This window comes from Coffea arabica, chromosome 11c, assembly GCF_036785885.1.
Source record: "Coffea arabica cultivar ET-39 chromosome 11c, Coffea Arabica ET-39 HiFi, whole genome shotgun sequence".
Taxonomy (NCBI): Eukaryota; Viridiplantae; Streptophyta; class Magnoliopsida; order Gentianales; family Rubiaceae; genus Coffea; species Coffea arabica.
This window is the reverse complement of record NC_092330.1, coordinates 4,508,791-4,524,823: the sequence shown is the minus strand read 5'-3', so window position 1 is coordinate 4,524,823 and position 16,033 is coordinate 4,508,791. Positions and strand designations below refer to the sequence as shown.

The 16,033-nt window shown below is 32.5% G+C and overlaps 1 protein-coding gene across 1 annotated transcript; it reads left to right on the top strand.

Annotated features, from left to right (window-relative positions):
* The first annotated feature begins 4,787 nt into the window (after positions 1-4,787).
* LOC113717126 (UDP-glycosyltransferase 91D1-like) lies at positions 4,788-6,612 on the top strand. Its single transcript, XM_027241787.2, has one exon. It carries the CDS (start codon positions 5,032-5,034, stop codon positions 6,418-6,420), a length of 1,389 nt encoding a protein of 462 aa, XP_027097588.2. The 5' UTR covers positions 4,788-5,031; the 3' UTR covers positions 6,421-6,612.
* The last annotated feature ends 9,421 nt before the right edge of the window (positions 6,613-16,033 follow it).

The window sequence follows — 16,033 nt, the reverse complement described above, 5'->3', positions numbered from 1 at the left end:
CCTGAATTGTTAACTATTGAAATTTGGACATATTTATTGATTGTGTTAAAATAGAGATTGTTGTGAGAATGCAATCAAAATTGATAGGTAGCTGCTTTATACCAAAATTTTGGTCCTAAATGGATGTTTGTAATTTTAATACATGGTTGTGCTAATGTGTAATATGTATCAATCTGGTTGGCATATTGACGTGGAACTATGAACTCACAATGGGAATAATGTAGAAACTTTTCCATCATTGGATTCATAACTAAGTACTTTCAATGAGATGTCAAACATATCACATTCTTATTCACGTACATATCATCTCTTTTATTTAGTTTTTCCTTTTTCATGTAATCTAATATTTTCCTGTTTTTCTTTCAAAATGCAGCCTCCCCATTTGCCACAAATCATCCTTGCTTTCGAATTAGTATCTTATTCATGAACTGAGCCTAAATAAAATTTTACAATTTGTGTTTAGAAGTAATATGTGTAATACTATTTTAAATGTAGCAATTTTCTTTTAACGATTTAAGAGAATATTTCCTGCTTGCTAACATAGACTTTGATTGCTTATTGTCTATTTTTCAGCTTCTTGGAACCTCTTAAAGAGACTTGTAGAGACCTTTTTTGACGCATTGAAGTTCCAGGAAATCGAGTTTAGTTGTTCTCAGTTGAGGTTATTATCAAACTTGCTTTGGTGACTTTATTATTGATGAAAAAGAGAAGGATATTACCAATAATGTAGGCATGTCTTAATTTATTTCATGATTTACGACTCTGAATTTTTTTGGTTCATTTTGTTTGTATGACTTGTTCGTACTTCTCATAGATGTGCAAAAAATTATATTGGAAAAGTAAGATATTTACTGCATAGTCTAGCCTAATTCAGCATCAAATTGACAAGTTTTGTTACTAAAATCAGATAGTTGAACAACTCAAGTTTACTATAGAGTTCACCACTATAGCAAATGTGAAACTTTGTTATGCTTAATTTTGGTTCCTATGTTACAGACTTACAATTCATTTTGTAGAAATTTTATTTTGTTATCAAATTTTTATCAGAGATTCTATCTTTAGGCGGGCCCAAGATGTGTTTTGCACAATAAAAAAATGTAAAATTAGATTTCGGAATCTTTTTGCTTGAAATGGTTCTATAGCTTTGTAATATTATCGCTTTTTTTATTGTCCTTAATGATAGCATAGTTTGGTACAATTGCTACGCATTAAAGTGGGCTTATCAGAACCATATGGTTGAAGGTTTAGGTGGGCCCAAGATGTGTTTTGCACAATAAAAGAAATGTAAAATTAGATTTCAGTATCTTGAAATGGTTCTATAGCTTTGTACTATTATCCTTTTTTTTTATTGTCCTTAATGATAGAGTAGTTAGAGTTTGGTACAATTTGCTGGAAACCTTTATGGTAGAAAGGGCATTGATCGTCCTACGTTGGGTAGAGGAGCAGAGCATAACACGTGTATTTGAAAATAAAAGTGTTAACGGACCGGTTATGTTGTAGTCCTAACGCGCGTGGAGAATGTCAGCCATATAGAAGTATTGTATGTGATTTGGTATATTTTAATACACTACCATTTTCAAGACATTGATCAAATATGATCAATTTAATTTCTTTCATTTTCTCCAAAAACTCTCATTTTTTTCTTCTTGTATCTTTTTCATTTTCAATACATCAGTTTGGACCAAAAAAATAAAATAAAATTGAAAATATGTAAAAGATTCATAAATTAACTCAAAAACACTTTATAGACTACCCAAAACATTATCTTTGTAACTTGCAAAAACTTCAAATAAACATTCAAATACTAACTATTGGTATTTAAAAAATGCACTATATTTTATCGAATCAGAATAAATCCTTATACTTTTTTATTTTTTTATTTGTATTTAATATACTCAAGTTTTGGTAATAGAAAGTAAGACAACAAAAGGGTAAATTTGGAATTACATTTTTTAATATACTCAAAATGAATTTTTTTTAATAGTATATTTTAAAATGTGCTGTAAATAAACATATAGTTTAAAGTAAGGGAGGCAAGTGAGTTTCACACCCCAAAAGAAAAAAAAAGAGGCAAGTGAGATTTTTTAGTATTTGTGAGTGCCAAGTAAAATTGTTAGAAACCTCCGGGGAGGTTTATGAAATTATCCCAAACAAAAATTTAGAATGAATAAGTTGCTTTTTATAACAATTCTAAAGGTTGCTTGAGACTTTATAAATTAGGTGTCTTGAATTTGCAAAAACAATTTCTTGCATATCTATAGCTAGTGGAAATGGAGTTTAAACATGCTATAGGTTAATTTCTTATTTCCATTGTATCCTAAAGGGTAATTTGCATTCAACCTAATTTTATTCTGATTTTATTCAACCAATAAATTAGCTTATGGAAAAATGGGTAATTGGATAATTTATGGAGGAAAGCCATAAAGAGCTGGTGTTTTATTAGAAAATAGATTTTTTTTATTTTATCCGATAAATAAATTTGTTTATGGAAAAATGGGTACTCTGTTCTTATAATAGAGGAAAGCCATAAAAAGCTGGTGGTTTATTGGAAAACGGGTTTATTTTTATTTTATCTGATTAATAAATTTATTTATGGGAAAATAGGTACTCTATTCTTATAATGGAAGAAAACCATAAAGAACTGGTATTTTATTGGAAAACGGATTTATTTTTATTTTATCCAATAAATAAATTTGTTTATGGGAAAATGGGTACTCTGTTCTTATAATAGAGGAAAATCATAAAGAACTGGTGTTTTATTGGAAAACGGGTTTATTTTTATTTTATCTAATAAATAAATTTGTTTATGGGAAAATGGGTACTCTATTCTTATAATGGAGGAAAGCCATAAAGAGCTGGTGTTTTATTGGAAATAGGTTTATTTTTATTTTATCTAATAAATAAATTTGTTTATGGGAACATAGGTACTCTGTTCTTATAATAGAGGAAAGCCATAAAGAACTGGTATTTGATGGGAAAATGATACTTTAGGATACCAATGGATAATAGTTAAAACACATTCATAGATTTGATATTTTAAATAATGAGATTGTTTTTAGGGGTGTTTTTATGGTTGTATTTTGGGATATTTTTAGAATTTAAGAATTATTTGAGATATTTTATAAAAATTTCAACCACCCTTGCTACGGTAGGATGGTCAATGCCCTTCCTACCATAAAGGTTTCCTTGCTACGCATTAAAGTGGGCATATCATGACCATATGGTTGAAGGAGTTGGCAGCATTTTGTTAATTTGACTAGTTCATTGTGATTATAAAAGGAGTTGGAAGGGCATTGAGACTTTCACCCTACAATGCTACTCAACAAAAAATTGTTAGAAAATTTAGTTTTGATTAGGAACTTTTTTGGCAATAAAAAAATGGTTGGATCCTAATTTGTATATATAGATCTGGAAACATGATAGTTCATATTTTTATCTAAGTTTGCAATTTAGTTCATATTTTTATCTAAATTTACAATTTATATACTAGAGGTAAGGGGTAATGTTCTCACCTTTAGGCAGGATTTAAATAGATGAATTAGTTTCTTCTCTCAAAAAGAAAGAAAAATGGGCAAGTGTTTAGTAATCTTTATTGACGTTGAAGATTGTGCCAGGTCTTAATGGCTTTCTAAACTTTTTTTATTATTATTAAAGTACTAGAAACATTATGACTTCTTCTGATTAAGTTACAACTAAAGTTATAATGCTATTAATCCAGCAATGCACTCATAGTGCATTAACTCTCTCTTCTTTTAGAGTATTATCATGATACTGGTTCAAAATTCTTTATCCAAATTACAATAAATAGGGAGCTGACTTCATAGATGGATTTCTCTTCCCAACAGATTTTGAGGGAAATGTTATTTATACTTTGTATTTTGTTAATTGTATTCCTATTATTTGTTTCATTATAAAGTCAAATAAATAAAAATTATAAGATAAAAATGATAGTAAAATTGTGATGAATAAAAATTAAAATGCAAATAACATTTATCAATTTTAATTGTTTTGACTTTTGATGCTCAATTTTTTTTCTATATTTATAATCGTTATGTGTCAAAATAATTTGATATTACGTGTTCAATTAAGTTTCTAGAGGTTCAAGCTTTGCTTTGCACGTACCTTTAGTATCCATCCACCACAAGAAGTGAAATTTCACTACACATCCAAAACGCTAGATGGTACATTTTTGCCAATATTTCACTGGAATGTGACTGCGACTCTGTGATTACAAAACCAAGAGGCCTCAATCAGCATTGCAAATTTCTCCCGAAAAATCTGCAACATGATAGCAACTCGTGTATTAACTTGTGGTAGATGGAGCGCCTACGATACTGTGCAACTGACTCACGACGAATATTTTATGTCAAGCACGTCATAGTACAGTCTGGCATGATAAATACTACAACGACTCCCAATTATTCACCCTGAGCTATGACTTTGTTGGGGACGGGACGGGACGGGACAGGATGTTTATCAAAGGATCGTCCTCAATAGTGAACGGTCAGAATTTGATTCTGAAAAATTATATATTGTTAGAATTATTTTTTTACTTTATTTTTAATAATGTGTATAAAATGTATAAATATTTATTTTAAAATTATATATTATATAAATAAAATTATATCATATATAAATAAAATTATACGATTTGCAACGTATAAAATCACTCTCCGACTTTGCTCTTTCACTTGATGTGATTGACAGACACCACCAATAGGCAATAACCGAGTAATCTTCGTATAAGACAGAGTCCTTAAGTGCAAATTAAGGAAAGGAATAAAAATACTTGAGCTAACTGTTAGGCTCCTAATCCTACATAATGAAAGGAATAAAATACTTGGATTAACTATTTTAAATTCGATTCTGCTTAAAATTTACTCGAGTCAATCCGTGAATTTGGCTGATGGACACGCGACGATACGATAGAAAAACCAATCAATTGCGACCATGATCGTGCATATGTCAACACCTCAAGAAAAGCTGTAGGCAAGGAGAAAAATCGTAGAGCTAAAATTCCAATACTATTTCATGGCAGGCAAATCCGGCAGCTTACGTGTTGTCATGTTTCCTTGGTTAGCTTTCGGCCATTTCATCCCTTTTCTAGATCTCTCCAAATTCATTGCTCAAAGGGGTCACAAAGTTAGCTTCATTTCCACCCCTAAAAACGTCGATCGCCTCCCCAAAATCCCCCTAGAGTTTGCTTCTTCTATTACCTATGTAAAAATCCCACTTCCCCGAGTTGATGGACTTCCGGAAAATGTGGAGGCCACCGTAGACCTCGGTGGTCTTGATGTTGCCGTTCTCAAGAAAGCCTACGACGGACTTGAGCCTGAGTTGACTCGTTTCTTGGGATACTCAGCTCCGGACTGGATCATTTACGACTTTGCCCCATATTGGTTACCTCCCATCGCAGCTAAGCTCAACATATCTAAATCATTCTTTTCTATTTATAGCGCTTTCTCTATGGCATTCTTGGCACCCCCTTTTGAAGCATTGATCGCCGGTGCTGATCCCAGAACTAAGGTCGAGGATTTTACGGTTCCACCGAAGTGGATCCCATTCGAGAGTAAAGTGGCTTTTAAATTACACGAGAGTAGATGGATGTTGGAATCTAGGAACCTAGATGGATCGGGTGTATCGGATTTGTATCGGGTTGGATCGGTTGTAAAGGGTGCAGATGTTATATTAATGAGACATTGCCACGAGTTTGAAGGCCAGTGGTTGAAGTTGGTGGAAGATTTGCAAGCACGGCCTTTAATACCGGTGGGATTAATGCCACCCCCGGTGGAAAAAAGCAGCTTGGAGAACAATGAGTCATGGATTGCAATCAAGGATTGGCTTGATGGTCAAGGTAAAGGCTCAGTGGTTTATGTGGCACTTGGGAGTGAGGTATCACTGAATCAACTCCAACTCAGTGAGCTAGCTCTGGGGCTCGAGTCATCCGGGGTACCATTTTTCTGGGCTCTAAGGAATCCATCTGGCCTGCCAGGAGGGTTTGAAGATAGAGTCAAGGGAAGGGGTATTGTTTGGAAGAATTGGGCACCTCAGCTTAACATACTGAGTCATGATTCAGTGGGTGGATTCCTGACTCACTGCGGGTGGGGTTCGAGTATAGAGGGGCTCATGTTTGGTCATCCGCTCATTATGCTGCCGTTTGTCATAGACACGGGGTTGATTGCTAGGGTGCTAGAGGAGAAACTGGTGGGGATAGAAATACCAAGAAATGATGTAGATGGATCGTACACGAGCGACTCGGTTGCCAACTCGGTAAGGTTGGTTATGGTGGAAAATGAAGGTAAAGTCTTCAAGGACAAAGCTAAAGAAATTGGTGCAATATTTGGAGATCAGGATTTGCACAACAGTTATCTACAGAAGTCTGTAGATTACTTGGAAAAGAACAGAAATGAATCCAAATAAGAAGGAACTATCTCATACACTTTTGCACAGTATAAACACTGATCAGTATCCATTGTGCCCATTCTGCCAAGACTACTATTAATACTGTCAGATCCATCCTATTTTACGTACGTTTGTAATCTTGCTTCTTTTAATATATTTTGCCTTGCTTGATTAAAAAAAAAAGTATCCATGGTGCTTTTTTCTTTTGTATTTTTAATTTAGTCGTTACCGAAATTACATCATTTCCTTCTTTTTTTTTTTAATTTGATAATAAAAGAAATTGAATTAAGATTAAAGTTTCTCAATTACAAAACATGGGGTGGGGTACTCATGGCCCTAATGTCTCTATCCAGAATAGATATAATTTCTGGAGGCCAAACAAAATGCGAGACAAAAGAAACAGTTTGATCACAGCCTAACTTTGCTGAAGCATCAGCCGCTTGGTTTCCTTCTCTGTAAATAAACATGGTTGAGGTGGACCCCTTCGAAGGATGAAATCAGGAGCCGACAGTCCACAAGAAAAGCAGCATATTTATGTCAGCATTGGAGATAGGACAGTTTCTACATCAACTTCAACTTCAATTTGAGAGATGTCAAGGGCCTTTGCCAAAAGAGGTTCACCCCTTTATTCTCCACACGCATTTGTTTCACAGCGGAGTTCCAATAAAACACACCCTCCCCAGTGTTCAGTTGGAATCATTCTTGGAAGGGGCAGACCAACATATAAGTTTGGGAAATTGCATAAACCTCCCCTGAGGTTTCTTACACTAGCACTTACCTCCCTTGTAGTTTAAAAAATAGCACTTACCACCCTTGAACATAAGGTTTGTGTTGCACATTCAGTCCATACCAGAAAATTTACCATTAAATTTTTTTTTGTAAGGAGTGAGATGAGAAATTTGTACCAGATTTGCCCTTCATACTACTTGCCAAGTTGTATTAATAAAGAAATGACAAACTATGAAAAGCTATTAAGAATTAGTAAAATTCAATGGTTGTCGTGCAATTGAAAGAAATTTACCAATAATACATGAAATAACGGTGGATACTAACGACTAGTTAAATGACTATTTATCCAGGTTCTTGCAGCAAAGTTTATAAAGAATACATACATACATATACATACACACACAAATATCAGAGGTTTACGTTGAAAGTCAAAAAATAATATTCGATAAATTAATAACTTCTATTAAATAATAATTTTTTTAGTCCCTACTTAGGCTAACAAGCTAAATTAATAATTGTGATAAAATAATAAGATAGTAATTTTTTGAAAACCTTATATAGTCCTTTGGTCCCATTCATATAATAATTAATAATTAACTAAAATTTCATATTACATTTTCCTAAAATATAAGTCTATTGTTACTTGTTTTTTCTTAAAACTTAAATCTAACTGAATATCGTCCAAAATCAACCATGACTGATCAAATGCATAAAGCATTATGTGAGTGAATATAATAGAGAGCACCCGACATGCATGTGGGCATCTATCTTTTTGACATCTATTACTTAGTATTCCTAAATCTTTTTGGCATCTTGATAATACAAAAATGATATCGATTATGTAGATATTAATAGAATTAAATTATACTTACAAATCAAGTAGATATGGATTGATTAATATTCTTTAGATATAATTATAAGTATATTTGACATATTAATAAATTATTAATTTATCGATTAATTAATACCTCTCTAAATTAATAGAATTTGTATGCTCCCAAAGGAATTAATTTATAGACATTTTAGTGTATATGTATATTATTGTTTCACACTATTAGTAATTAATTGATAATGAGTTTTATCATTTTATTTCTAATGATAATTAAAAACTTAATTAAATGTTAGGCATTGTACTTATAGAAACTAGTGAAGGTAGGTATAAATATGAAGTAATTTTAGAAATTCTTAAGAAAACTATCTTTTTAGTTTTTGTTGTCTTTCTTGGTAATTAAAATCTAAGGTTCCAACATTGTCTTTTTAATGTATTTATTTTAATATTTATGTACCTTGATGATAATTTAATGTTATATATAATGTGTAAAAAATGTCAAATTTATTTCAAAATCAATTGATAACCTATTAAAATGCCAAAAAAAGATCAATTTAATTTACAAAAAGTATATATTCATTATATTTTAAAGGAATATTTAATTAATTTTTAATTATAATTATAAATATAAATAATAATACTGATTATCAATTAATTATTAATAGTGAGAAACAATAATATACGTATATTATACCAAAGACTAACTATTCAAAAGAAAAGAAACATATGGTATATTAATAGCATGAATAAATAAAATAAAAAAGAAGAAAAGAAGTTTAATTAGAATTCTTATTACTCATTGAATACTATTTCATTCTAATTTGCATCTCAATTAATGATAAAATCCTTAATATCATCATTTAAAATTTAGAAAAATATATGATTCAAAATAAAAACATTAGGGACCAAAAATGCAGAGTTAAAACAATTTCCTTTAGTCGTCCTAAATCTGCCTAAAATTAAAAACTTTGGTGACTAAATTTGTTTTGGTCAAAATATTGGAAACCAATTTGGCACACAGGCCAAATATTGGGCATCACTGCTGTATTTCTCATTAATTCAATTGAATTCAACCAGAATCATAGTTTCTTTAAGTCTAAACTAAACAAATCAAATTATAAGTTTAATGTATACTAGCTTCACTTAATAACATTTATCTGGTGTGAGTAATCCACAGAAATTAAGCTCAGTCATTAGTTAACGCCGTACGAGCTTGAGTTTAAAAGTTGACTGAGTGCAACTGTATCCGACGAGTGCTCGGACCATCTTCCCGTAAATTCTTCCAATCCCATAGAAGGCAGAAGCAAATTCCATAGACTCCAAGTCTTACACGTATAAATTATATATGGATTAATCTTTCAGTGCATTATTAGCGTTATATTGTCAGTGTTAGATGAATGACAATTATACAAAATTTGAATTTAAAATTCAATTTTTGCACGTGTCATGGATCCAACGATAATAGTGCATGCACTGTCAGTATATATAAGATTTACTATATATATATATATATTGATACTATTATAAAATGCTTTCCAATTCAAACTTAATTATAGTTAAAGGTGCCCATTCACTATTGCTGCAATTGATTTAATCCAGATCCTAGTCGGACATCGAAATTTTGGCATCTAATTAGTCTCACAAATAATTAAAGCATTAATTTTTCTATACTCTAATAGTGTATAAATTGTCAGGTTTGGATTCATATCAATGAATCTGAGTTTGACTTTGAAATCTAAATTTATGTGTGTCATGCATTCAGCTATTATAGAATAGTAAATGCTATCAGCATATATAATATTATTAACTTATAATTAGATGTATTTTCTTTATCAGTTAATTAAATGGGTAACCTAAGTTAAACCCCATTCATTTGTAAAACAAGTAATTGGGCCTTATTGGATTTCGGTCCAAACTAGAGGCTATACTTTAAATTAATTGAAGTCCACTAAAAATGTTTTGGACCATTTCAATGGGCCAAATGGTCCAACCCAATATGTTGCCTTTAATTATGGGACTGAGAGAAACAAGTTGCAGAGATAGGCTTCAAGACAAAGTATGGTCATGTCTCTCAAATCTGGATTGAATCCCTTAAGTCTTTGAAGTCATCCTCAAATCCTAAGTTTCATCAAGTTCCTCCAAGGGATTTACGTTTTTCGACACTCGAATTCTTGGAGTTCAATCTTTCAAATCCTTGGAGCTAGGACTATCAATGGGATCAAGCCAATCAACCTGTTTGATACAATAAACAATTCGATGAGTCTAACCGTTTTATTGGAATGAATTGAGATTCGACCAATATATTATACCTGAATTAAATGTGAACTGAGGTTGGACCTTATTAAGTTCAAACCAAATATAGGTTCGGCCCATTAATCTATAGCTATATATATATATATATATATATATTGATAGGGTACATTTTAGTGGGTTATTTCATTAATATTTCCTAATTGTTCGGGCTAAATACTGCGCCATTTGGTGGATTCTACTTAGGTTTTGTGTTTGGTGCTACTTGCAGAAATTGGTGAAAAAAGGTGCTGAAAATCAACCTTCGTAAAGACCGTTTGACAGTTAGACCTGGGCGCGCTCCAGTCATATTTCCAAAACTGGATTGTTGGGATCTCACGCGCACGTGGACAGTTTCCAAAGAATTGTGGATTTCAAGTCCGTGGCTATGCTGGAATACTTATTGCCCTTTTCTATTTAGTAGTTGAGTACTATCAGAAACTAAAATATTTTTTTTGGTGATATTTGTTATTAGGAAATCTGTTAGATTACAGATTAGAAAAGTTCTAATAGACTTGGATTCTAGATCATGAGGGGCTCTCATTCCTTTGGGAGAGGGCCGCGAAGAAAGGAGATTTAGGGTGGCGGAAGGCTTTCGTTTTAGGAGGAAAAGACTTAGTTTTTTTCTTCGGCGACAATTAAGAAAAACAAGGATTGTAAGCTTCCAACAGATTCTTCTTGCGTGGCTTGTTCTCTATTAATGGAAAACTAATTTCGTATTCTCTAGTCAAGGGACAACTGCAGATTTGGTTCAGCTATCACTATGAGATCTAACTGATTTTATTTGTTTCTTCTACTTATTGGTATTTGCAAGATTTCTGCTTTTATAGGTTAAGATTATTGTGTATGATTAAATAGGTACGCAATATTTAATTATTCACATAATATATTTGCTAATTAGAATAGTTGGATCCGTAATTGTTTGACTACTCTAATCCCGGTAGCAACTGACATAATTAGATTTGTGTCAGGAAAACGCACGATCTAATTTAAATAAACCCTCCTAGCGTTTTTATTGATTAGAACAGGATTTCTCTAATTTCTAATGCAATTGAGGAATTAAATTCTAAAGTCATACCTAGGGTTATTCCTAAATTAGGAAAATAGTTAATGGTCGTACCTTGACTATCGAAACAGTATGGAGGAATTGATTGTCAGATCGTATCGGCAGTTAAAACCTGTTTATTAATGAATGTTGAAATTATAACTGCATCAATGATTAGTTACCTGAACCACTTCTGAAGTGTATCCTTAGCTAGAGTTTTTCCCATTATTTGTCTCTCTTAATTAATTTTCACAGTTGATTAATTTGGTTAATAATTCGTTAGCATTTAATTCTCAAAACCCCCGTTTCTCTTTGACTTGAAAAGGAGCGAATTTTCTTCGGTCCCTGAGGAAACGACCCTGCTTGCCATTGTACTCAATTTAATAATTCATTAGACTTTTTGGTGGCAATTAGGTTCTTTATTTTTGAACAGGTTCGACACCTGTCATATATATATATATAATACATATATACTTTGGTATATATAATTAATAATTACATATCCAAATAAACACATTGCATCACTATTGTCACAAATGGGTCATTTGATGCTCAGTTGATGAGTGGTAGTATTGGTTTCGTAGTTTTAAATTCTCATGGTCAGGTAATACACAAACTCACTAAATAAAATGTTTGTAATTTTGTGGAATCTGCAGTTCAAGCGGAACCATTAGCTTGTCTAAAAGCGTTAGTATGGGCAAGGAGGCTTTGTTGCTCCACTCCATTAATTCAAAAATGTACTAACTATATATGAGTCAAATTTGAATTTATTAAAATTCAACTTAGATGGTCCAACTGATAGGCCTATTTGGAGCTCTACATCACATCATTATCAAAGGTTCAAGTTCTTGAAATTTTACAATCGTTCTACTTTTTTTGATCCACAAGTCCTGAAATTTAGCACAGTTTGTTACGCGTTGCTCAAGTTCCTCAAGCCTCCAAGTAGTGTTAAATCTTCAAGTTGCCAAATTGAAAGGGTAGATTAGGAGACTTTTTTCAACAAGATCTATTCACACCCAAGTGCTGTTAAATCACCAAATTCTCCGCAAATTGCGAGACGTATTTTCTCCAGCTCTACTCCAACATTCCGGTACAAAGTTTATAACACTCGTCTGTCAATTACCAAATTATTATAGGATAATTTGTCAACTATGCTAATAGAAGAACAAGAATGAAGGGAGTGCTTTTACTTTTTCGTATGATCATTCTATTTCTTCCTTTTATATACTCATAGTATTCCATTTAAGATTATCAATTTAGTTAGGTGTTTATCCATTTAGTTAGGTGTTTATTAAAACTTCTACGGTAATTAGTGGTCCCACTAGATACTTTAGGTAAGCAATGGATTTGAAAATCCTTTTTTTCTTAGCCTTCCTTAGAATATATTTTCCATCTTTAAATCCTCCACTTAATTTCTTACCTTTTAAACATTATTTCTCAATAAACCACTAAATACAAGGATATCATAATTTTTATCCCCAAATTAAAATTTCTAACGTTCGTAGTCAATACTTTGGTTTATATCGTCTATTCAATCTAGATAATTTAATGACAATAATTGATTGAAACTTCTAGTGTAGTTTATTTTGCCAACACTAGCCAGTTTGATATGTTCAACTTTGTGCCAATTCATCTGCAATCCTCTTGATCAGCCGGTCCAAGTATAACATGTTAAAATGCATTGTATGTTGTGAAACTAATAAAATAAATTCCCAACGTAAGGATTGAAATAGTAGAGTGAGAAGAAAAGAGAGATAGAATTATTATATTTACCGATCAAAGTACTTCCAGGTTTCCAAGGTTTCCAAGGTTACAAATGAAGTAGGATACACCCCTATATATAGGTGATCCAAGATCAAAATGTACATGAACCCTATTAAATACAAATACATGAATTTAGTACATCAAATACATCCATAAATGAGTTCATCCAATGTACCAATGAATCTAGGAAGAATACATATAACTATCATCTTGAGAATACAAATGGACATCTTCATCTTGTAATCCTTCTTGAGAATATCAACGGACAGCCACATCTAGAGAATACCAATGGACATCCATATCTTATCATTATTTCATAACACTCCCCCTTGGATGTCTATTACACAAAGAATATGCCTTGTTAAAACCTTACTAGGGAAAAATCCAGTGGGACAAAAACCCTAGTGAAGGAAAAAGAGTACACTATTTTTGTGTAATAAATTCTCCCCTTGATGCAAACATTATATGAGATCTTTTAACCGACACATACCAATATTCTTCACCAGTTTCCCAAACGTAGCAGTCGGCAAAGCCTTGGTAAACAAATCTGCCAAATTATTATCCGATCGGATTTGTAACACATCAATCTCACCATCCTTCTACAAATCATGAGTAAAGAAGAATTTCGGTGAAATGTGTTTCGTCCTATCTCCCTTAATATATCCTCATTTTAATTGACCTATACAAGCTGCATTATCTTCATATAAAATAGTTGGAAGAATTTTCTTCTCGGAGGATAACCCACAACTCTTCCGGATGTAGTGGGTCATTGATCTTAACCAAATGCATTCTCGACTGACTTCATAAATTGCTATTATTTCAGCATGATTTGATGAAGTGGCAGTTAAGGATTGTTTTGTAGAACGTCAAGAAATGGCTGTTCTGTCACAAGTAAAGAGATAGCCAGTTTGAGATCGTGCTTTATATGGGTCAGACAAATATCCAGCATCAGCATATCCAAGCAACTCAGGTTTAGATTTATTTGAATAAAACAAACCAAGATCAATTGTTCCTTGGAGATAGCGAAAAATGTGTTTAATGCCATTCCAATGTCGTTTTGTAGGCGAGAAACTGAATCTTGTTAATAAATTCACAGCAAATGATATATCTGGCCTTGTACAATTAGCAAGATACATAAGCGCACTAATTGCACTGAGATATGGTATTTCAGGATCAAGTATCTCTTCATGTTCCTCTTGTGGCCTAAAGGGATCCTTATAAGTATCCAATGATCTGATAACCATTAGGGTACTTAATGTATGTGTTTTATCCATACGGAACCGCTTTAATACCTTTTGGGTATAAGCAGTTTGGTGAAAAAAAATTTACCTTCTAAATGCTCAAATTTGTAAATCAAGACAGAATTTTGTCTTTCCAAAATCTTTGATCTCAAATTCTTTCTTCAAATATTGGACAGCCTTTTGGATCTCTTCAGGAGTTCCAATCAAATTGAAATCATCAACATATATAGCAATAATCACAAAATTTGACCCATTTTTTTTGATAAAAACACATGGACATATTGGGTCATTGGTATAACCTTCTTTAGTTAAACATTCATTGAGGCGGTTATACCACATACGTCCAAATTGCTTGAGCCCATACAAGGACTTTTGTATTCTAATAGAATACACATCTCTAGGATTTGATTTACATGCTTCAGGCATGTTGAATCCTTCAAAGATTTTCATGTAAATATTATTTTCAAGATTCCCATACAAATAAGCAGTGACAACGTCCATCAGACGTATATTAAGTTTTTCATGCACTGCAATACTCACAAGATATCTAAACATGATCGTATCCACTACAGGTGAATACGTTTCATCCGAAAGGAAATCATCTGAAAATTGGATTCCTCGATCCTCGTATAAACTAATGTGAACTAGAAGTTCAAGAAATTCTTCATTTGAAGAAAGTTACCGACTCCAGAAGAGTTATTAAATCAACTATTCTTGCAGGAAATACTCTTGTTAAAATTGATATCCCTGAAGGACATGTACAAGTGCTACAAATAAAGGCTGGCCTACCTATATAAGGTATATATTGATTTCAAATATCTCCGGAGATTAAATAAATGTCATGACAAAATTTAACCTCCTGAAGAGGTCGCTCCTGAAGAGTCAGCTCCCGAAAAGCCAGCTCCCGAAGAGCCAACTCCTGAAGAGAATGAAATTATAGAAAAGTTAATTAGAGCCTAATAAAATGTAGCACTTGATATTATAAAAGTTGATGAGGATCATGAATATAGATCGGTTGATGAATGTCGGCATAGAAATGATTGGCCAAAATGAAAAGAATGAAATAGTAAGATATAAAGCAAGACTTGTAGCCCAAGGCTTTTCACAAAGGCCTGGATTTGATTATGATGAAACGTATTCACCTGTAGTGGATACGATCACATTTAGATATCTTGTGAGTATTGCAGTGCATGAAAAACTTGATATGCGTCTAATGGACGTTGTCATTGTTTATTTGTATGGGAATCTTGACAATAATATTTACATGAGAATCCCTGAAGGATTCAACATGCCTGAAGCATGTAAATCAAATTCTAGAGATGCATATTCTATTAGAATACAAAAGTCTTTGTATGGGTTCAAACAATCTGGACGTATATGGTATAACCGCCTCAATGAATGCTTAACTAAAGAAGGTTATACCAATGATCCAATATGTCCATGTGTTTTAATCAAGAAAATGGGTCAAATTTTGTGATTATTGCGATATATGTTGATGATCTCAATTCGATTGGAACTCCTGAAGAGATCCAAAAGGCTGTCCAATATTCGAAGAAAGAATTTGAGATCAAAAATTTTGGAAAGACAAAATTCTGTCTTGGTTTACAAATTGAGCATTTATAAGGTGAAATTTTTGTTCACCAAACTGCTTATACCTAAAAGGTATTAAAGCGGTTCCGTATGGATAAAACACATACATGAAGTACCCCAATGGTCGTCAGATCATTGGATCCT